Source organism: Anopheles maculipalpis, chromosome 3RL (assembly GCF_943734695.1).
Source record: "Anopheles maculipalpis chromosome 3RL, idAnoMacuDA_375_x, whole genome shotgun sequence".
In the NCBI taxonomy this organism is placed as follows: Eukaryota; Metazoa; Arthropoda; class Insecta; order Diptera; family Culicidae; genus Anopheles; species Anopheles maculipalpis.
The window spans coordinates 62833506-62857560 of record NC_064872.1 but is presented as its reverse complement, the minus strand read 5'-3'; the positions used below and the strand labels follow the sequence as shown (position 1 = coordinate 62857560).

Here is a 24055-nt window from a genome sequence, read left to right as displayed (position 1 = left end):
TGCCAACGCATATCAGTCCTGAATGACATTATCAAACGACTTTGCCAGTGTACTTTGGTCTATTTTAACTGAAAACTTGCACTGTATATTTTTATCTCCATTTTTTGTAGCACTTTTGCAAACCCCTTAGGTAGCCTCACAATCGTATAATAATGTTACAGAGTTTGTACATCACAAATATATCGCCAATAATAATTTTAAGAAAGCGTAGCGTAGAGTGTAGATGCTTACAAGCTACAACGAATCAATCGAGGAATGTAGAAGTTTTTTTTGCAGGCGAACACAAAATCGCTTTCATCCTTTAGGGACTCACTTGCTGCACGACACGGAAACACTGTCGACAAACTGGCACCGGAGTGCCACTTTCGTGCCCCGGAAGGGATAGCGTTTTATCGATGCATCGACCGCAGAATACTTCTCCACATTTCCAGCAGTGGCTCTGGAAATCAAATAAAACAATTATATTACAGCAAAATAGCACAATAGCTTGCATTGTAAGTAAACATACCTTCTTTGTAATTTGATCGAAAGGTATGGAGCAGGTGGGACAGTTTACGACCGACCGGAGCGATTTCCATTCGACAGCGACCGTGTTGATGTCTTCATTCACTTTGTCCACTTCATTGTTGTATTCTGAAATCTGTTGCAAGAAAATACGTTTTATTAGAATAATTTGAACCTTTTTTAAATTGTCCAAACGTACCGATAGATTGGAGAACGAAAAATCGCTCGTCTTCAGCGGATGATCATCGTCCGCCGCCGACAGTTCGCTGAGCTTCCGATCATAATTATACCGATTATCGTTCACCTCGATAGGCCCCCGCGTATCCGCACCGTACCGAGACTGTAACGCCGCACTGCCACCCTGCAACCGTTTGGCCGACTTGGAAAGCATATTCTTGAAGCTGTTGATACGCTTCGTCAGATGCTGTACGTGATCTTCCAGCGAGGTGCAGTGATCCTTGCTAGCGATCAACAAATCCTCCAACGGTTCCCGCGGATGTATGCCACTCTCGAACCGGCTGTACATGCCGCGCCAAAACTTTATGTTTTGTGGTGCAAGATTTGGTTTTATCGTTTCATCCATCTCGGGTCGATACAGTGGATTAATGTACTCGTTCAGATGGTTCGACATGTAGCCCCAGAGGGAGAAAGTTTTCTCCGCTAGCCGTAGATCTAATCGATCCTTTTCACAGTTGCCCACGAAGGTGCCGTACTGGCAGGACATGACGTGATCGTGCAGGATGAGCAGGAATCGTTCGTTAAACTCAAACGCATCGTTACGCTGCTGCATCAGCTGCCAGGTGCATTCGAGCAGCTGGGTAAATACGGGAGATACTTCCTTCGGATCGTTTTGGATGTGTCCGCAGCGATCGCTGAATTTGTGGCCGAATGCAAGCCAATCCTTTTCAATCAGTGCCTGGAGGGTGAAATAATTAGAAGATTAGAATGCTGTTTATGGAGTGAAGTAATTGAAGGAACACTTACCTGAAATCCTTTAATGGTTCTGTAATACGGATCCAGCATAAGAGCGGCTAGAGAGCATACTTGTGCCGTTCGATCCCAACCATCCGAGCAGTGTACAACAACGGAAATCCCTTTATCGACAGCGTTTGCAATGAAACTGTAGGAGAAATGGAACAAACGACATGTAAATAAGCTATGAGCCAACTTTACGGTGATTTATTTTAAATATTAACTAACGAAAGTAGCAGTTGCTGGTAACATGATGCCCCATCTTAAGCCTTCTTAATTTGATACATGTGCTTTCATATACCCTCAACCTTCAACAAAATTGTCTTCATTCTCAGCGCCTTGCATCGATTATTTCTCAAAAATTCGCATCATAGTTCAAAGTTTGATTACATCCTATCAATCTCTAAGGAAGTGTGCTAATGTTGCTTCATTAGGTGTAAAAATAAACTTCACTAGCTGGTAATGGTAAGTACTAAAGCATCCGCATCCCCGTTCCCATTGCCATAACACTAATCGTCAATTAATTACTGATGACTTTCACCGACATCCACTTAATGGCATCGGCAGCTAATGACAGCTAGCTGCTAGCACAGTCAAAGCCCCAGGAGATATGTACCTTCTGCACGTTTTCACGTGATAATCGTGTGAATTGAATGCCATACTTCAACCAACCTTCACTCGCCCTTTTTCGCTCGTTAATTACACCGTTGCCGCTTAATCCTTTCCAAAAAGCTTACTTACCAGGATGTATCCAGTATCGATCGAATGTGTTTTAACCAGCCGGAAGATTCCAGGGCACTTAAGAATCCACTCATCGTGGGCGACTTTTGTTCGCAGCCTAAAAAATATCACACAAAACGCAGACATGGACAACCATTATTTAAGGATACAATAGAGTACACGCCATGAAGACGGTAAAGTTCACGGTACGACGATTCGCAAGTCAATAAATCACACCCGGCAGAAAACCGAACGTTTCACCAAACACCCTTCCCTGTTCCGAAGGTTGTTTGTGTCATCCAGAACAGGTCTACAGTATAAACAGTGAATCCACATGGATATATAGTAGATATGCTTGCCAAGGGTGAGACGATTGAAAACACACTTACATTCAATCAGCTTCTGCAGACTGGCACGCATCGTGTGAATGTTTTCGATACCGAGAAACTGGAACTTGATATTTTCATAGTTCGCCTCATTCTCATAGCCCTTGCCGGCCGCCCGGTTTGCCATGGCGTTAATCTGCAGAGAGAAAATGGGAAAAAACAGCATCATGACCATGATCATGCGATGAAAATGTCTAACGAAGAAAAACACATCATCCTCCCAAACGCACTTACCCTTGGCCGCGTGTCAACGACGTACATAAAGTTGCAGTTGGGGTTAGTCTTGCGTATCGTTTCCAGCATTTGTTCGTCCTCGAGACACCGGGCACTGAAGCCAGACAGTGGCTGACTGCAACGGCAGATGGACGCCTTGTTCGAGTGCAAATAGGTAAGCGCAGGTAGCCGACCCTTCGAACGAAACCGCGAACTGCCGAGCAGGATTTGCGTGTTGGCATCGGCCGGCACGTAGATTTGCCGCGGGTACGTGTCACACAGCTCATAGTTTTGATTGAGCGCACAGGCACTCCACTGGTCGTTCGGGACGCGCATCCGCTTGAACTCGTGCTCCAGCTTGAAATAGTCCCAGCCGGCTGCCTTGGGCAGTTCCTTGGCTGCGGTCGTGTACTGGAAGCAGTACAGATTCTTGATGTGCACCGGTTGATACAGCTTCGTCAGTGTGGTGTAGACGTCGTGACATTCGCGTTCCTTCGGTATGACGAACGTGATGGAGAGGAACGTTTTGCAGCGTATCAGCAGCGGTGAGCCGGTTGTGCTCAGGGGCAACTTTTCCACGTTCGCGATGTGCATGTACAGAACCTGGATGATGGAAGAAGGATGGTTCTCGTAAATTACAAACAAATTTAAAACACCCATTCGTACCATCTGCACGACGCCATCTGATTGTGGTGCAGTACTTTCGAGTGCGTCTATTGAAATTTGTTTAATTACATAGAGATAGAGCACAAAAGGCAAGAAACGAAGCAAAACTAACTTCTACTTTCAAGATTTTTTTCCAGCACCCATTTTCACGCTGCTGTTGATCATTATCGCTTCAAGGGCAAGGTGGCGGAAAATAAATTCTAAGTAAACTCATCCAATTGCAGACACTCGGAGAAGTGTACGTGATGTTTTGACACTACTTTTAATCAACATTTCCCAGAACTGCATTTCCTTGTCCCGGATGTATGAGATATTAGGATCATCCTTAACGTGTGCTCGTATAACGACTAAGTTACTTCTTTTTCATTTTCTAACAGATTTTCCCGAGTGACCTCTCATTGCAAAAAGTAAAATTTGCATTGCGTTATATGTATAAAAATGATTCATTTTAAGCACGCCTTTTCTTTACGCCAAAGATTTTACTACGAAGATTTATTGCGAATTTCTAAAAAGAGGTATATTTTACTTCCGCAATTGTAAAAACGTGTCGAAATTGATACATGGAAGTTATAGGACAGAAAAGATCTCTTTGCAACGCAAGAGAATGTTTAAATATTTGTGGAGAAAACTGAGTCTTTGTAGAACTTGTCAGGACAGGATCAAATATACCAAATATATTTAATATTTGCCATCTATTATTCTGAGTTATTTGAACTACGGCTACTATGTTTAATTAATGGATTTTTAGTATCCACAAAATATATGGATCTAGTCGGAAGTTAAACCTGTCGGAGATCGAATACAGCTGTGGATGGAGGACAGCAGCCCCAGACTGAGTTTCCTGGAAACGGACTGGAGACCTGATCATGCCTGCACGAGCAAGCCAAAGAAACAGAAGGTTTTGTTGAGCTTTTAGTGGAACTTTCAGGACATCTTGTATTCTAGTTTAGAAGAATATCAAAATTTTGAGATCCGTACTCATTTTAACTTAAGCGCTTAAATGAGAATATCATGCAAGGCTGTCCATTTTTTTACAACACTTTTGAAGTATTTTTTGGAACAGGGAATTCTTGGTAAACGAGGATTTTTTCTGGATGACATAATAAAATAAACTATCTCCATAATCATTGATCAATTGCGTGCAAGTAACACATTGCAATCGCGTTTTAATAATGACAATAACTATGCTATAAATAGTGTAACAAATATACTACGCAACCTCTCATGTTCAACATATATCATTCGTACGTTGACTCGAAGCATACCATGCCAGTGCGTGTTTCAGCAGTAAATTCTTATGAATAGGAAAAAATGAATAGCCATTGCGGCACATAACATTCCTATTTGACTGGCATCCGACAGGCCAATATGGGCAGGAATCCATTCTAACTATCTTATCAGACAGCTGCTAAAGCCGAACAACGATGGTATCATTGCCTTCGTCCATACACACTTTCCTAGCGCAAAAAAGTGATATGCAAAGCCATTGCAAGCGCAAAAAAAACTCCACACAACTTCAGGACACACCAGGCTGAAAGGAAAACACTTACCCATGTCTCTTTGTTGGCATCCGGATCGACGAATATGAGATGCGTGGCCGTAAGGTACAGCACACCGACGGTTGGATTTTTGCTGTTATATCTGTCAATCATACGAACATTTTCAATCTGAAAGTGAAAGATAAAAAAGTAGACCAATGTTGATACAATGTTACAGACGCGTTACAAATAAAAATGGGAAGGAAATAGATAACGAATGGATAAAAATTGACGTTCTAATAATAGACACATGGAATCTAATCAATAATCAAAGTTCAATCGACCAGCAAATCATCTAGTTATGGTCACTTGCGTCACCTTAAGGTTGAAAGTAAGGCCAGCAAAGCCTGACTCCTACTTTCCCGTAGTGTAGGCCGAGATACCTGGTGAATAGACTAATGGGTAAAAGACTAGAGAAGGCACCCCCTAGAATATTTTGTGTACAGCACTGTGAGATTTCAATTTTATTGCACAGTGTGTTTTTGGTGGTGGTCAAAAGAGATAGAATAAATATGATGTCTCTGAAAAAAGCGGGTTGTTGCTAGATAGACCATTCACAAAACAAAAAGAAAAATACTTTCCTGACCCTACCGCACTGCATACGGACCTTTACCACCAACATCTAACATGCGTGGTATTTACGCATCAGCATCAGCCCGAGTTTCCTCTCGATTCATAATTTTCACTTTTACATGCACATCCTAATGCCACCCACAAATTTACGCATCAGCTGGTATTGAAATTCAACAACAAAGCAGAAACGACGACTATCCTACCCCCCTTGGTCTGTAAACAAGCCCATCATATTTATTCTATCTCTTTTGACCAGCAACAAAAACACACTGTGCAATAAAATTGAAATCTCACAGTGCTGTACACAAAATATTCTAGGGGGTGCCTTCTCTAGTCTTTTACCAACTAAGGTTTTGATCGCTTCCAGAGCATGTTAACGGGGGCGGTCTACATGTGGCATGTCTGTTTTGCACAGGACGGAATTGAATCCTCCTGTTCTGAGGTGTAACAACCTCAGATCTTGGTTGAAGGGGCTTCAGAGAAGTAGACGTCGTGGCAGCTTGTATTTAGGCTACTCCGGTACCCCGACCATCGAGCCGTCGTGGCGAAGAACTGGCTGGACAGAGTTGCTTTACAACCTGTCAGTCTATGTGATCGTGAGTCTTAGACGAAGGACACCTCTAACCAAGGAATCACTTAACAAGTAACATCTATACCCTTGGGCTCAGTGGCAGCTTTTACACTTTAATGAAGTTAAGCCTACCCTGATAGGCTCGAGGTGGTTTTAGTTCTTGCGAGTCGGACAGTACCAAGTAAATAGTGATCCAGTGGCCGAGGCGATAGCGGCGTTGGTCTTCAGATACAAGCACCGAGGGTTCAAAACCTATCCGGGCAGTCCCCCATAGTGAGGAGTCATTTGTCACCAACTACGTGGTAAAAAAAGTCGAGTAAGCTATTCGGCAGACGGCAACACCTTAGAAGATCGTTAACCCAAGAAGAAAGCAAGATGGAAGGAAAATTTCCCCTGATTTTTACCAGTTAAACAAGCGATGTTCAAGGAAATATAGGATTTTTTCAAATGATGTTATGCATCAAAGAAATCGACGAAGTAACTTCATTTTTTGTAACAAGTACTGTAGATTTTTATAGGATAAGTTGAAAAAGTAATAGCATTCCTATGCAAAAAAAGAATTTTAATGCATACACTCTACTTTATATTGTTTCAATACTTCATTGATGTTGCAGACATAATTTGTTTTCGAGAGATATAAGTCGATCTGGTGGCACAGTGATAGCAGCAAATACCTAAGCGGAAAAGTGCAATACAACAACACATCAAACTTTACTGACGGACACCATCTAATGAGAGACGGATTTCGTACTCACAATAGTGGTGGTACGACACTGCAAATGTTTCTTCGAGACTTCAAGCCTGTCGAGGAAAACTGTGGCAGAATCGCCTGAAGACTGGATCCAAGTTATCAAACATAGATCCAGGTGTGGGAACATCCGTTTAAACGGGGAAGCAGTCTTCGCAGCATATTGTTCCTAGTGAAGATGGACAGATTGTAATATCAAATTAATAATCGCATCAATCGATCGAGAATCAATCGTGATGAGAGGCAGACGAAGCTTGCGAGCAATATCTTTCCGGCTGTAAGCATGCAGTCGGACTTGCCCTAACCCTCACTCGAAAAAACCCTCACTTGCCCTAACTGGCAAGTGAGGGTTTTTTTTTGCACATCAAACTCTAACAATCGCATGAACATCTTTCTGTCACCTTAATCCAATCATCCAAAATCATAATTTGGTTGGCAATTGATCGTAAAGGAGAACCAGAAACTGTTGAGCAGAAATATGCGACCATGTACCTTTACGACACCCTTAGGTAAGGCCCAACTAACCTGCCACGGGGAGGACTGGTGTGGGATCGTAATATTTTTGAAGAGTACTTCTTGGACATATGAATCCATTAAGTTACCTATAGTAGAGTAAGCTTTTGTTGAGTTAAATAGGAACAATCGGAATAAAAGATTATAAAGCTAACTGAGGATTGATTATTACATTGCAAGCATATGTATCTCGAAGATATGGATAGATAAATGTCTTATGCTTGTGGTAACACTCAGTTTTCAGTAAAAGTTATAGTAAAAAAATGTGACATCATGTAAAACATCTAACCCTTCCTGGCAAGTAAACCAAACACGTGTCGCAACTTAACAATCGTGCTTCAATAATTAATGTAGCTGTGTACACACGCGCATAAATCCAGTTTAGTACCGGTGTGGCCTTCGCCAAGAAGTAGCCCCCAACTGGAACTGCATCGTTCTTCCCGGTTCAATACAAACCATACAACCCCACCACTCACTCACACACTCTGAATGGTCGCGGAAAAGTTTCTCGGGGAAAACAAATTCACAGTATCGTTTGTTTAACGGATAAATTGCATCGAAACACGTACACGTACGCCAGCGTTCTACCGTTCCAATTGTGTCAATGTCACTTAGGAATGAATGTTATTACATGCGTACTGTAAATGGGACTTTCGTTTCTATTGCTTTTGGAAAAAAACGTAACACTAAAGAGTTCTTTTATTGCACGATACAAAGCAGCATTTAATGCCGTCGTGTACTATCCGATCAAATCAGATAGTATAAGGATCAGGATAATGTATCCAACAGAGTATAGACTGTTAATCTTACTTCTTAATTCCTTGCTCAAAAACCAAGCTATTCGAAATTCTTATTTTACAAAATTAATTACATTAATTTAATTTCCGTTTGGTAGTCTGCACCATGATCAAAGCTGATGAAAACTCGCCACATGTGGTCCGCTAATGAATCCAAAGGAAACCAAACCGAGCAACCGAAAACAAAACTTTGGAAGCTGTTGCCCAAACCACCCGGGCAGCCGTTAAGTTCGCGGCTTTACGAGACGGATCAACAAGCAATGATATTAACACAGGCGAACCGCTCCCAATCCAAAGCTTATCGGACACGAAACCCACATGAGGTGAATTTTTCATGACCTAAACCGAAGAGAAGAAGTGAAAAAAATTGACATAAACCGCGAGAAGTTGTTTTTTCTACCTTCCATCCTAAGCAAGCAAGATGGTCAAAATATAAAAGGCAACAAATATCCGAAGCCAACCATAGTCCTGTGTTTTGTTAGGATGTTATTAGTCTGTAAAAAAGCAACTTTGTTTTTCCTTTCCGTTTTCCGTTTCGGTAGCTCATCCGGTGGCGCAACATAAAGCTCGAAACTACACGGCGGAGTATTATAAACCGTAGTACACATCATACGCAATCGCGTTCTTCAAACTACATCTCTCTCTCGTTCGGCTGTTGTCGAGTGAAGGATAGAACTTTGATTAAAATGACGAGACCTTTACGAGTAGCGCACTTTCATTTTTACCTAAAATTATAGCATTTTTTAACCCATCTTTTCCATTTAAAATGTATATTTAAAAAAAAGCCGGATTTCCTTTTGATGTAAACGATGCTGTAATGCAAAACGACAGCCCAAACTTGTGAACAAAAGCAGAATGGATATGAAAGGATGTGATGCTAAATATAATTTCACCACCGATGCAACAGAATGGCCCAGCGCTTGTTCTTTTCGCCCGAGGATTAACCCGCAACACCGGCACACAGCAGCACCAACCGCACCACCACCTGTACTCGGTGCTGAAGACGATGTGCAAAGATGTTTATAAAAAAAAAGCTTTTACTCAGGACCGAAAGCAACCTAAAGCCTTCAGACAATTGGTCCGTATTGTGGCAATGCAGCGTTCACTTATCATCCGCCATAATCCTTACGAGTGTAGACAGCCGCCCGGGAGAAGAAATGTACTCAAGAGGACTTGTCCGTTGATCCCAGCTGAGAGTTAAGGCGGGAATGGTTTTTTAAACGTCATTCACTTTCAAACACGCACCACTTTAAGCTCCAATTTGCCGACAGTCGAGCCGACGAAACAGATTTCCCCGGCGAAGGTAAGGAAAACAGAAAGGATATCCAAAGTGTTCTGTGCTTTGTTTAAATTTAGTCTCGCCAAATAGATATTTCTTGCCGTTCGGCAAGATGATCCTTTCGATTAGGTAATTACTTATGCGTAGTACAGCGGATGCCGTGTGATAAAGAGCAAGCAGAAAAAAAAGATCATTTTCTTCCGTGGAATAATGTTTCGGGGCATCTTTATCGAATTTTGTTTTTTACTTTTTTACACCTTCCAGCTTGTAATGAAAACAAGCCGAAAAAGAAAGTGCGTTCTTTTTTGCGCTAACCTCGGGAGGTTCGCGCGTGACGCATCATCCAGTGGTATGAAGAGTGCATCAATTTGCAGAAGATTCAAATAAATACCGCACCATCTTCAATTTGGATGGTCGTCCTCGACTGTATAAGTGGGGTTTTATTACCAGCGGGTAATTTTTCTTTTCTCTGTTTCGGTCAACCTGTAGAATCAAAGGAAATTATTTCTTTTGTAAGAATGTTTGATACGCCAGTGCGTCATTGCAGAAGGCCGTAAGGGATGGCAACTTTAAACGTATTTTTTATAAATCTATTAATAGACTTCCTGTTAGAGAATACGGCATTCATAAACTTTTTGATACAAGAGTAATGCTTCTGCAATGTTTTTATGGAAGCTAGGTTTAATTTAACTTAACCTCGAGAGATCTGCCATTTTTGGTTTCCTTTGACTTTGTTTTTAACAGTAGTTGGTCAATCAGTTCTGCGTACACATCTAACGGACAATAGAATCTTACACAGATCGATCAATCAGAGAAAAGATATTTGAATTTGCTGAAGGGAAATTCGACATGATTCAAAAAGAACGTTGTATAGATCTGGTATAGATAGTTGTTGACTGCCACTATACATGTCCACATACATGCTTTTCCCGTAGGGGAAAAAAGTCTCTCTAAGCAATACAAACAACAACAAACGCCATTCTAGGCCATGCCGACCATCTAATGACTTAAGAGACTAGCTGATACCACTTTTTTATCCAGTCAGTCCTCAATACAGCTTTGGATAGTAGTCCTGAAGATGGGTGCCGTTGTCTTCCACCACAGGACCACTCCAAAATGCATCATTATTTACTACTTACAGCTACTACCCGACGAATACGCACAATGCAGACCGAAGAAATCGGCGTGTCTCTAATATCAAATACTAATTTAAACTGGGGTTCACATCCCATCCGGACCTCCAACTGACTATCCAACTACATGGTATCGACAGTCTAGTAAGCCATTCGATGGCTGGCGTGACCTTGAAGGTCTTTAAGCCAAGAAAAAGAACGAACATTCCAAAATTATAATTCAAAATCGTTGCATTCATTCATATTGCGTGAATATTTTGTAAAATTATTTCATTTTTCATGTAACATTAATTCTTATTTCAAAAAATCAATTTGTTTTTCTACACATAATGCTTATATAAACGGTTTTTAAGAACCCAAAAAATAGAAATCCCAAATAATCCCAAATACTATCAACGTTTTCAAATCCACGTCCATTCATCTCGGAATGCGCGTAGCACGGGTAGCGCATGAATAGAGTATTTATGTATTGAACTTCACAGTACAGAAATTAAGTATTTAAAAATCCATAAATTAAAGGACATTCTTCATGGCTTAACAACAACTTTCTAGGCCATGCCATCTAAAGGCTACGAAGGGAATTAGACACTACGAAGGAAACGGTCCTGATGGGAATTGAACCTTGGTCCTGTCCTGCGAAGCGCCGCTGTCTCTTCACCACCGGGCCATCACCGGTTATTTAGAAAAAAAACGAAATCAAATTTCGATCTCTTTCTATTAATGAAGGAAAATATTTAATTACGCGGTCCTAAACACCAGTCCGAGACCGTCTTCTCGTATGCTGACTAATTATCCTACTACGGATTAAATTAAATCAAGGAAAGCCATAATTGGCAGCCCAAAAACTCTCGAGTTTTCGGCATCTCAGTTGAAATGTCAAAGAAGAAAAATGTTTAAATAATTAAATTTTTTTTTAAATCGTTCAAAGGCGGGTAAACGCAGTGGAAATTACTACACAATCATGTAAACACACAAGAAATGTTTCAATACTATCCATGAAGGGTGTTGGTTAGAGCGTGTCGTGAAACCTCAACAACAATTTTTAGGTTCAATCAAGATCAAAATTTACGTCATACACAACTCAAATCAGTAAACAAAATCATCATTTATAATTCATTCAATAAAAAAATCAAGAAATATTGTTGCAAGTAGATAAACGAAAAGGATATACCAGAAGGACCTGATGTCCTCATTGTAAATTATTATGAATTATGACATGGTTTGTTCTGCAGTTCTTTATCCATCGGACTTATAAGCGCTTGGGAATGTGGAATATTACATCATTCCACCAAAATAGCATGCGGGACCTATCATGCGCCTCGTTAGACGGCTGTGTAGCCGTCTCTCCAGCGGGATTGTCACCGAAGCCAATGATTTATACAACTTCTACTTTGCACTTAAAACAATAAGGCAAAAAGAAAAAAAGAAAAGTTCCAACATAAGGCAATGCGTAGTACTCTCAATTGCAAATTTCCTTCACAACGGCAAATGTTTCGTTAACACTTTTTGTGCAGTAAACGGAACGGATTGATACGCGTGGCGTGATCGGCAGCTGTAGATAATTGAATTTAATTTAAATAGAAACATTCTTCTTCATTTGTGCGGAATTAAGTATTCATTCAATAAGCGTTTGTCTGCGTTAAGGTACAGCTGATCAGGAAACGCGAATCCAATCTTATTTATGCGCTTCCAGGATCTTAAAGACACTCTAGTAACGATGGCTTAAGATGTGCTAGTTTTTAAAGCATTTCCTAAGAAAACACGTGTCCCAAACCCGTGTACATAAAATAGATCTTGGACATAGATCTATAAAAAAGGGTTTAATGGTGCGGAATTTCAAATGGCACCCCATAAACATGCGACCAACCGTTTGCGGCCGTAAAACAACCGATAAAACCTAGATGTATGTGCCACCTTTCGGAGCTTTGAAATAGGACAGAGCATTCTATCCAGAGCTTCATTTGATCTCTTAGCTGCCGTTTTCCATTCCCTGAGCAGGTCACGTGTGTGTGAAATTTATGTTTGTCGAAAATAATCGGAGCAAAGGTTTCTGTTTGACCTTAACATAACTTCACCTTTAAAAACTCATCCTTCACGCACTGCACATCCTTTTAATCGAAGATAATTTCACTATCTATTTGATCAGCTAGCTCTCAATTCCCATGCATGTGGTTCAACTTCAAAAACAGTCACATTTATTTACCTTCTTAACAACAGTCTGGCCGCGAAATTCGACCGCCGGTGGTGGCTGATGGGGAAAGTTTTCCTCCACCCAGGTAACCACCTTGTCCGAGACGAACGGTGGCACCGGCACGCTTCCCCACAGCAGCTTCGGATCCTCCTCAAACTCGGGCGTCACCAGATCAAAGTTCTGCTTGAACGAGGAAGCCGACGGTGACAGGGGCTCCGTGTCCGCCATGGTGCGGCAACTTTGCTTATTTGTTCACCACCTTTAGCCCAAAAACTTTGCTTGTTACTTTCGGTGTAATGCTTCGGCAACGATTTGGCATGTTTTTGTATTTGTTACAGGAATTGGGTTTTGCGACCACCACGGCTCAGGCATTCCTCACTCGCGTCAACATAGTTTTTGATTAACTTTTAATACCTGTTGGTAGCAATACGGCCTGGCCGTCCCTGATGAATAAAAAAAAAAAAATACCTGTTGGGAGGTAGGAGGGGGAGTGTTGCACTGTTCCTCTTTTCACACGGACAGTGTCACCATTAATGTTGAACTATGGCGCAGTAGTATGGTGGAAGAAGAATTCATCCACCGTACCAGTAGCTTAGTGGTTTAATCCGTCAGGGAAAATCGATTTTTCTGTATGTAAACATTATACAACGGTTCGAACGGTTAGCAACGATTCACCACCATCTCACCGAGCCACTGTCCTACGACAAATAATGCCAAGTTGATGTGCGCGTGAGTGGTTCGGGCCCCGCGATTACTCATGAATGAACTCAAACAACCTTTTCACACCAAAAAACCATACAACGAATCGTCGTGGTTTGAGTGCCTAATGGACTTTTGTTTGATTACAACCATCAGCCAATAAGATGCTACCACAAAGATGCTAAACTGCTTCAAGCGCTTCGATCGCATCACTTTCACGTTGTTGTTTTATTCGATAAACGTGGCCGGACGGTGGCACACAACTGCCTCACTGAACAACGGATGTTTGCCCGAAGCCATCGCCTAGCCAACGTGTCAACCGTAGCCGACGGAAAACTCGAAACTGAAATGCTTGCTTGCGTGGAAAAGCCGCAGGACCACCAAATTGTCAGCTGCAGTACACACATCGTAGGGCATGGCTGCTTTCCCGAGTGTACCGAGTGCAGATACTCTCTCGCGCTCACGCAATAGCTGCTTCCTGTCTGTGACTCTCGCGGGCTCATTCGTGAACGCATAAAGGATACAGGGTGTTCAATAAGTGCACAGCTGTGAACACGGTGCACGATGAAAGAATGCCGCGATATTATAGTAAAATTTGTTCGTGGGAGGTGAGCAGCCCGGCGACATATTCGGCGACAGGTTGAAATCTCACGGGGTGAAGCGGAATTTTATTTATACTACCATCCATCGGTACCGGGAGATGGGCTCGACCGTACAAGATCCGGGCAATAGCGTTCAGCGAGGACGCCAGCAGTCATCAAAGTGGTGAGGAAGCGGATCAGTCGAAAAATGACCCACTCGATCCGGAAGACTGCTGCTGATCTGAATGTGTCGAACGGGACGACTTACACTATTATGACGAAAGACCTAGGGTACAAGCCACACAAGAAACGTAAAGTACATGGAGTAACGGAGGCTGCAAAGAAGAAGAGGCTGGATGTATGCAAATTGATACTTTCGCGGCACGCATGTCAGGAGTTCGTGTTTCTCTTCGTTTGGAACAACCGCACGATGTTCCAAATGATCGACTGTTCAAAATGATCCCTCCGTCCCAAATAAACATCAAACGGCTCCAGAATGCCGCGTCGGTGATGGTTTGGGGGGGATGTATCCAGGCGTGGGAAACTCCTACTGGGTTTTTATTGAGAAAAACGTCAAAATAAACACCACGGACTACAAAACTGAGGTTCTGAAGAAGGTTGTGGCTCCAGCACGTCAGGATCTCTTCAGGAACGATCCTTACATTTTCCAATAAGACGGCGTGTCAAGAGAATTTGATGGGGTTTCTAGGTAAGATGTCATGTCCACCCAGTTCCCTTTATCTCAATCCCCTTGATTACTATGTATGGTCATACATGCTGGCCAAGCAAAGCGAGTATAAAGTAAACACAGTTGTCCAATTCAAGAACGTACTTTCCAAGATCTGGGACGAAATGCCGATGGAACAGGTGCGTGCCGCGAGCGATTTGTTTGAGAAACATCTCAAGCTCGTGGAAAAGTAATGGGGGGGGGGGGGGGGTTCTGTGCTTCCACCTTATTTATTTTTTTTATAATTAATTATGACGGTCCAGTGCCATATTGTCAACACCGCTTGTGTTGAATAAATTTTATAATCATATTGATAAGGCATTTCCTCCTTATTCTTTGCCTTATCCCGGGCATACTCGGTTAAGGTGCTTCCAACTAATATGCCAAAAAGATAGTAAATAAATATGGCTTTACGAAAAATATAGTCAAAAAATTACCTATCTTTTGTTTATATTCTTTAAGCTCGTTTTTAGAGATTATTCAATTATATTGAACACCCTGTACTGTTCGTTGGGTGGGTGCGCTCCTGCAGGATGTGCCATGCTGCCCCAACGTTCGGCAGATATTGACCCATGTTTGGTGGCGTCTTTTCGCGTGTGTTTCCGCTCCGTGTTTATGTACGTGTGTTTATTGTGATTTCTCAGTAGATGTTTATTATGTGGTATTTGTATACAAATTTCGTAGATTTATATGTAGAGATATGGAGAAGTATAGTACGCGCTTCAGAGGCAAAAAAAACTTTAGCAAATGAACTATAGCATTCCAAGGAAAAAGTTGGAAATAATTTTTAGCCTTTAATCCTTTTTAAAAACATTAAAAAAATCATAATTAATAAGTAACCAAAATTCCTGATAGAATCGCAACTTTTTGACTAAAGCTCAAGATCAAAGCTCAGGAACAGTTAAGAAAATCATTGATCAAGGTCAAGAAAAGTCGAATATAAGTTACAAAAAGGAGGACACACAAAAATAGATAACAAATATAAAACCTGCCCATAATTTATTTGATTTAAATTCCTTAATTTGCAATCAACACTGCAAGTCTACCATCTTTCTTCAAAATTCTTTTCTAAATTTTTCAGTCCTTCTACACGTATCCTCGGGCTTCATAAATATGCTAGATGCTGGAAATCGTTTGAAGTTGCTCTAGCTTACGGCAGGAATGGTGTACAACCTCCCCCTAGAAATGGCGCATGCTTTTCCTACACGACAATCAACCCCAAAGAGAGAGAACGAACCATGGAGCGCGTCCAAGAACTAGAGCAACCACGTGCAGTCACGTGCCGAATTCCTGACTCAGTGTGTCGTGTGCCACACCAAACGAGGGAAAAACGTTTACTGAATACAATCCAATATCTGTGATTCGATTTTTTTGTTCTTTTTTGTTCGTCCGATAATCGATTCGGCTCGGGGCATTCGGATCAGATATGGGTCAGCGGATTTATGGCCGCGCTGAACGTGAACAAAAGTGCAATCTAGTCTAAAACCACCTTCACTTCCCATTTTTCATTTATTAAGCAGAGAGACACCCAACTATACATAGCCTGTACAAAAATGCATTTCCCACCGGTGTAAGCGTCATCACACGCTAGACAGCGTAAAGCGCGAATAGAATGAAGCATGCTACAGAATTCGTTTCAATTTGAGAAGGTCAAGGTCGGACATATTTTCGCTCTTCGCGCCTGTACCTATTGGAGGGCCCTCTCTTGCACATGCAAGGCTCGCCATATTATCGCCGCGAAATGCATCTCTCGTGGTGCATTTGAAGCTGGGAAATGGTGCAGAAATGGTTCCAATTGTGGGTGGAAAACCAAACAAAACAACTGCAGTAGTTGAAGTTAACTGGGAAATGGATAATACTGGAGTGGAAAAATTGTAGCATGACGTACCGCAATGTTTGTGGTACATGACTAGCGTACGGGAAGAGCTGCTTATGTAATTGGATTTGGGCAAGCGAATTGTGGGTGTGGAAACGTGTGAGAAATAATAATAGTAATATTTTTATTTAAAAAACCAGCATTCATTGGTGCTAATTGTTGAACATCCTCTTATCATATTTTAGAATCGTTTTCTTATTGTAAAACAACACTTATTTCAACAGAAAATGTAACGTTTATTTGCTTCATTTTAGACACTTTGTAGGTAATAGCTTTAAACATATAACATGTGCCGATCCATGCCGCACGACCTGTTCTGTTATCTGTTACTCGCCTATAACTAGTTAGTCTTGTTTTTCACGAGCTTGGTTAAGTTGAGCTTTTGTCATACATTGATTTAGACAGAACGGATACAAATCACAAAGGCTGATATGATACTCCTTTCAATGAACTAAGTCTCACAATATGAAAATTTTGATTCCTGAAGCATGTTTGTGGCTCTGAGCCCAAATTAAAACCAGCAAACAAATGTAAATAAAAGGCAATAAATGAGCATTTTACTGGAGTTGAATGAATTGATTAGTTTTTGTTATATGACCATTTTTTTTGAGTAAATAATAATTTTGTTTGACAATACGGCGACGTGCCGTCATACTCGATAATGTATAATAATTTTTCTTGCCATTTTTTTCTCAATTGGAAATCAAATTTTTACCTAACAACATTTTTTTTTGAATTCATAAAGGACGGCCAGTCCGTATTGCTTAACAATTGCCGTAAGATCAATATTTATCGTTCATAGTTTTTCACGCACCGCACCAAAAGACACGCCTGGGATGACCAGGGAATGCGGGACTTGAACAGATCAGAGAGGCGTACGGTCCTACCCGAAAGTTTTACCAAGCGAATGCAGGCCGCCGAAACAACTTCACACCTAAGGCGACCTGTTGTCGCAACAAAGATGGTGATCTGGTCAGTAACCAGCCAGAGGTCCTCTCGCGATGGGCCCAGTACTTTGATCAACTACTTAACGACCAGTTCAACGAACAGCTAGAGGCTCCACTAGCAGACGGTTCCGATGTACCGTCGACACCTGACATCGAGAACACGCGCAAAGTTATCCGTCGGTTAAATAACAATACGGCACCCGGAACCGACGGAATCGTAGCCAAACTGGTCAAAATGAGGTTCATCAACTTGTTGCTGAGGTATGTGTTGCTGAGGTACATCATTAGGGGGCGGCCCGGTGGTGTTGGCGACAGTGGCGCCAGTCTTCACACGGCAGGACCGGGTTCAAATCCCATTCGGACCGTCCCCCCGTAGTGAGGACTGACTAACCAACTACGTGGTATCGGCAGTCTAGTAAGCCATTTCGATGGCCGGCATGACCTTAGAGGTCATTAAGCCAAGAAGAAGGGTCAAAAGTTAGCACCGAAAACAGCATAGAGACGGAGTTGCGTGCTAGGATGCTGGCGGCCAGCCGATCATTCCACAGCACGAGGAAACCTTAAAAAACCTGTCGCAACGGTCCCGGAATGTGAGTCCCGGAACTCACATACGCCTCTGAGACTTGGACCCAGTCCAAAACAGTCGAAGCCTTCTTAGCCGCGTTCGAGAGGAAGATGCTCAGAAGGATCGTTGGCCCCGTATGTGTGGAAGGATAATGGAGGAGCCGCTACAACGACAAGCTGTACGAACTGTATGACGAACTCACCGCCGTACAGCGAATTAGGCTCGCTAGGCTCCGATGTCCGCCAGGCTGGCCATGTTATGCACATAGCACCGGACGACCCAGCTCAGAAAGTCCTTTTAGGCCGTCCACACGGACAGAGGAGGCGTGGTAGGGCCAGGAGGCGTGGTAAGGTGAGAAGATGGCGTGAAATCATCCGTCATCAAGGCGCGGGACCAAGACCGCAAAGCGGTTAAAGCGCCTGATAAGTAAGTAAGTAAGTTTTTGTGAAGCTCCAAAAGTGCTATAGTGCTAAGTAGTGTATTATTTTTATTCAATGCAAATTGCAATGTAAAGGATAATCTAAGTAGAATGAGCTTAGGACTAAAACCAATACAAACGATGAACAAAACAAGCGTGAATGGTTGTTTCGGCACTTATTTAGCGCAAAAGCATTAGCAGCATTTGAGGGATTTGTTTCGTAAACGAAACGTATGTTCGAACAATAATAAATTGCAACCCAAATTGTAATTTATACAAATGAGCAACATAAACTAGGTCATTTCTATTAACTAAAGCCCACACAGAACCACTTTGTTCTGTGTGTGTACTAAGAATTACCGAACTATTATTATTTATTTATTTTATATATTATTACGGTCCAGTGCCGTATTGTCAACACCGCTTGTGTTGAACAAATTCTTTAACCATATTTATAAGGCATTTCCTCCTTATTCCTTGCCTTATCCCGGGCATACTCGGTTGTGGCATACCGAACTAACTTAACATAATTTTTAAGAAGTTAAACGTCAGTGATGACAAATAGTATTGCGTGTGAAACTTATTTCCGTTATTCCGTTCGTTAATGCAATATTTTGTTTACCATCATCTGAGCTCCGAATCGATTCACATGCACCAACCGATGATTTACATACAAAACCTTGCACAACATGATTCCTAGTAATTCAGGTGTAATTACAGAAAATTTAGTTATGTGTTTATCATTAGTAGTCATTTAAAAAAGTATTATTGCGTGTATTGTTGTATTGTTGTTGAGTATTGTTTTGCGTGTTGTATTGTTATTGAGTATTGTACTTGTTTTTTTTTTTTTTGTGAGTTATTGTTATTTGTGTGTTGAGTATATTCGAAACTACACAAGGTCCTTTTTAAAAAAATGTGTTTTGCATTTAGTACGAGCACTATATGAGCAAAGAGTGGACTGATAATATTTTAGAATTATTACTAGAGGGAAAGATAATGGTAAAATATATTAATTATTTGATAAATATTCGAATGACTATCGTAGTTCATCAAAGATTCAACGATACTTTAACATCTAAACAAAATCAGCTTGTTGTGTACAGAATAAAATATTGAATTATACCTAAATTTTACAAAATAATTAACAACAACTTGCAGACTACTTCTTTTATATTTATAATCCCAGTTTTAATTATAGTCGTGCATTAATCTAGCCGATGTGATACTGCAACTAAAAAATTTATAGGTGTATTGAAAGTGCAAAAGAATTTCTACTATTCCTTTTTCTTATGCTGTACAAACACAAAGCACATTTATTTTTCACTATAAAAAAAACATCTTTGCACGGTTTGCACTTGGTCAAAGTGAAAACCAATAACACACTGCTTATCAGAAGCTATAATCAATGTGCAATGTGCAGAGCAAAAAAAAGCTTCTATAATTTGATAACAGAAAACAATTAAGCTGATTACTAGAATCCAGTATTGTAATAGTAAATTTGATGTTTTTAAAGAGTTGCTGTATCATATTTTTACCAGATTGATGTTGATGTTGAATTGTTATGAAATTTTCCACACAAGCTGACAGACAGCAAACATTTAAAAAAGATCATCGTCATTTGAACGATGCACAGCTGTCTGTAGCTGTGGCACAGCTTTCTGAAACGACTCTTTCAACCTTCGCGAACCGATAGCGAATGTAAAACACGTTAAAATAAGTGCATTCCAAAGGAAGATCATGCGCATCCCTGACTTGCCCACGAAGAAAGGATACTTTCAATAGGTTTTATTCGAACCATTTCGAGCAACAGTTGTCAGGATTGACTAGGAATGAAGAATACTCCTACAGGCTCCTGAAACAAAACCCGGAACCGCTTATCACAGCGCCATATGTTAGCTAATCAGAGGAAACTGTGATCGATAAGGCCAAAAGGTAAACAGCAAAGGGGGTTTTTATTGCTGCTGCTACAACTGCATATGAGCAACTGAGGCAGAAACTAGGTTTGGCCCATTGCAGTTCACTTTTCTGCCTGCAAGGTGCAATGGCACCGTTGGAACAGGTTTTTTTTTTCTCTAACAGCTGCACATACGCACACCAGCGGATGGATGTTGCTTGCCTCTGCTGCCAATTAGCACGTCAGCAAATGCTGCCGTATATCGATCGATAGTCTATTTCTGTATCATCTCGCTGCTATTCGGATTCGACAGGAATTGTTATCTTGATAACCCCAATGCCTGGTGAACTTTCGTATTACACAATGCAGGGTAGGCACACGCTCCATACGTAAACGGTTCGCCAGCTGCAATTGATAAACCAATGCTCGCTTACCTTTGGTGTGTTGATATGCTCCATTTTCTACCGTTGGTATGTGTAGCTAGTGGCGGCGTTGATGATAAGGCGTGTAGAGGCTTTCCAAGCACCAATATCAACCGTCGCAATGGAACCACTTTCGATGGAGAAAGTTAGGCACAGGTTTTATCCACTTCCTGCGTACAATCAAACACAACACACAACAAAGCGATCACCAACAGTGCCAGGGAACATCCATGAATGGCGCGTACGTTTGAACACCTTCTACAGCTTCTGTACACAGGATTATCACACCGACGGTAACATGCACACCGAGTATCCCGAACGTAGGGAAAATCTAGCCCCCAAAAGCACAAAAATGGCAACAACCTGCAACTGCACGGCAAATTTTCAACCCACACACGAAAGAAAATAGAAAAATAATAACTTTTCAACCAGGGGAGTTGCTTTGACGTTTACAGCTGACGTTTGCCTTTGCGTAGGCCGCACATAAACAAACAATCGGTCAACGTGTTTGGCAGTTTGTGCAATTATTAGATTTAATTTTCAAATTTTATCTAAATTCTTCCGCTCCGAGGAAATGTTAATTAATAATTATTCATAATTATACAACACTTCTTCCTGCTTTTTTTATAGTTTAGCCATCAAACCATCGTTTTTATTGTGCAGTGTTCGAAATTTGTGACTATCGTTCAGATGCGTGGTGATGTATTCGATATAGTGCCGCGCAGAAATAACATCCAGCAGCATATACTTGGCGGACAGCAAGCGTTTCCGGTCGGCCGGCGTAATGCACCATGCCCGGTAAGCGGCAGAGATAATTTTATCCATCATCTGATAAACGAGCTTGCGCGTGACGATGGCATTTTCCCTATCCTCCAGGACGGCTCCCATGCGGATCCACTGCCACAGCTGGGATCGTGAAATTTCCGCCGTTGCCGAATCTTCGACGGATCCGTTCAAGAAGAACACACCACTTCCCGTAAGCCAATGGTAAATGAACAGAAGCGCTACCGTAATATTATTACTGGAAAAACAAAAAAAATTGGTTTAATCAACGAGACCAGCTTCTTTTTCTATTCAACTTACTTCAAACCATCGATCGTTACGCCTCCCAACGGAATCTGTAGCAAACTGCCGGCTGTAATGTGGTTAATGTTGGGCAAAATGGTGAGCTGATTGGTGCTGTGAGTTTTACTTTCCCAAAGATCATTGATGGCATCAACCATCCGTAGATCGTAAATCATGAACCCATCAACGCCGGCATCAATTTCGACTGATTTGGCCATTTTAACGCTTTCGATGATTTCATCATCGCTCCTGGAAATACAAAAAGTTCAAGCACGGTTAGAATTTGTAACACATTCTGTGTGGTTTATTACTTACAAAGTAGATTTTTCCTTTCCTCGGGGCAAAATTTTTGCAGCCATACCACCAGTCGCCAATGCTCCCCTCTTATGGCACACGTTTATCAATAACCGCATATAGTTCCTCAAGAACGGTTGTCCCATGTTAACGTACTTATTGCGATCGGGCAGAAGAAATTCCTTTTTCCATCCAAACTTGCCAATTATGCTTGCGCAGTAATCCCATATACCGCAGTTTAATCCGATCGCATGATCTCGGATCGAGTAGAGAATATCCTCCATACGAAAGGCAGCGAGAATATTTTCTATCAAGACGCACGCTTTGATTGTCCCATGGGGCAAGCTTAGTTGATCCTCGGTCCAGGTGAAGATTTTGTTCCAGAGCGTCGTTTCACTCGGATCTTCTATCTATAGAGAGGATCGAAAGGAGATAATTAGAAAATATGATAACGTATTAACTAATCAATCTTTGAGCATTACCTTCGACAGGTAAAAGAAGGGCCCTATACCAAGGTTTGCCATCGTGCATGCATTGTGGTACATTACGATCGCAAAATCAAACAGCGGACCTAGCACCTCCTTCCCATTCACGATGCAATGATGTTCGATCATGTTGAACGCCCTTGGACGCAGCATTAGCAAAGGGTACGCTTGTACATCTGCTGGAGCACCTTGTAGTTTGCCATGTACCGCACGCGTTACATTCGATATGCCCTGTATCGTATTACGCCAGGTAGGACAGTGTCCATCGTCAAAGTCGACCTGTGGTGTGAAGATTTAGTCAATATTTTTACTCACATACCTTTTGCTCGATTGACTCTTTCGAAAACAAACCTGAATTCCCTGCACATTAGCGTACAAACAATCGGTAAAGTGAACCGTATTGGCAGGACTCACATCACCAAGATCGAGCTTTCGATTATGCAACCGTTCAGGCAAGGCCGTAATTTTCCATGCAATCGATTCGCTCCTGTTGTAGAACTCTGGTGTCCATTTGCCTTCTTCAATCAGCAGTCTACGCTTGACACGGTTTTGTAAGAGCTGCAATAGCATTACATCGAATGATCATGATATGCACTTTTGATGTTTACATTACATTACAACTCACCTGCTCAACTTCAGCATCAAATTCCGTCACCAGACTAGTCAAAAACTGCAATGCTCCATCGGTAAATATTTCCTTATAAACACCTTCCAGCCGTTGTGGTGCAGCTTCAATTAGAATCTCTCCATTACTGCAGCTCGTCGTCATCGTACGTTCCGCAAGCTTCACAGTAATATGCTTGACTGAATTGGACGGCCACTGTGTCGAGCGACCGATTACCTCTTCTAGTGCGTTAAACAGGGGTTCATTATCTTTCGCCGTTTTGTTATGTATGCGTGTCGTCCGTTTTGGGGCGGCCGCGAGGCGTCACAATTTGAGTGACCTTTGCCGCGAGAGTACTGGTGGAAACCGCAGTTTCTTGTTTATTTACACTTTCTTACATTTAAGTTTTCGCCGGCGTGATGCGATCGTATTCTTAATCTCCCTTTTAACCTACGTTTCAATGACCAAAAATACTCCCTTACTTCTATAACTACCAGCCCCGGGTGGGTCATACATTTTGTATAGGAGTTTGCATTTTCCTGAACAAGAAACCTAATTACTTCTGTTCTACACGTTATATTTGCATGAAAATTTAAAGATGATTCTTTTGGTTGTTTACCTAATAAAAGTTGGTTGAGAATATAAAAAAAATCATCCTCTATTTATTTTTCGAT

General features: G+C 41.6%; 3 protein-coding genes across 4 annotated transcripts in view; all 3 read right to left on the bottom strand.

Moving 5' to 3' along the window:
• Positions 1 to 24055, bottom strand: part of LOC126563252 (biogenesis of lysosome-related organelles complex 1 subunit 2) — a 271392-nt gene that overhangs the window by 60430 nt on the left and 186907 nt on the right. The gene's annotated exons all lie outside the window — the stretch shown is intronic.
• On the bottom strand, positions 302 to 21411 carry LOC126561765 (myotubularin-related protein 8). 2 transcript variants are annotated; one of them, XM_050218076.1, is made up of 10 exons: positions 21402 to 21411; positions 20946 to 21016; positions 5012 to 5128; positions 2817 to 3398; positions 2586 to 2718; positions 2218 to 2314; positions 1489 to 1624; positions 704 to 1420; positions 509 to 640; positions 302 to 439 (listed from the first exon to the last, which is right to left on the bottom strand). In XM_050218076.1, exons 2-10 carry the CDS (start codon positions 20967 to 20969, stop codon positions 302 to 304), a joined length of 2076 nt encoding a protein of 691 aa, XP_050074033.1. In that variant the 5' UTR covers positions 20970 to 21016; positions 21402 to 21411. The 2 variants fall into 2 exon arrangements, with proteins under 2 accessions (XP_050074033.1, XP_050074032.1); XM_050218075.1 differs by lacking the exon at positions 21402 to 21411 and having other exon boundaries at positions 20946 to 21172.
• Positions 21553 to 23546, bottom strand: LOC126560868 (malate synthase-like). Its single transcript, XM_050216817.1, has 6 exons — positions 23403 to 23546; positions 23129 to 23335; positions 22775 to 23056; positions 22314 to 22702; positions 22017 to 22247; positions 21553 to 21954 (listed from the first exon to the last, which is right to left on the bottom strand). The coding sequence occupies exons 1-6, from the start codon at positions 23544 to 23546 to the stop codon at positions 21558 to 21560; spliced, it is 1650 nt and encodes a 549-aa protein (XP_050072774.1). The 3' UTR covers positions 21553 to 21557.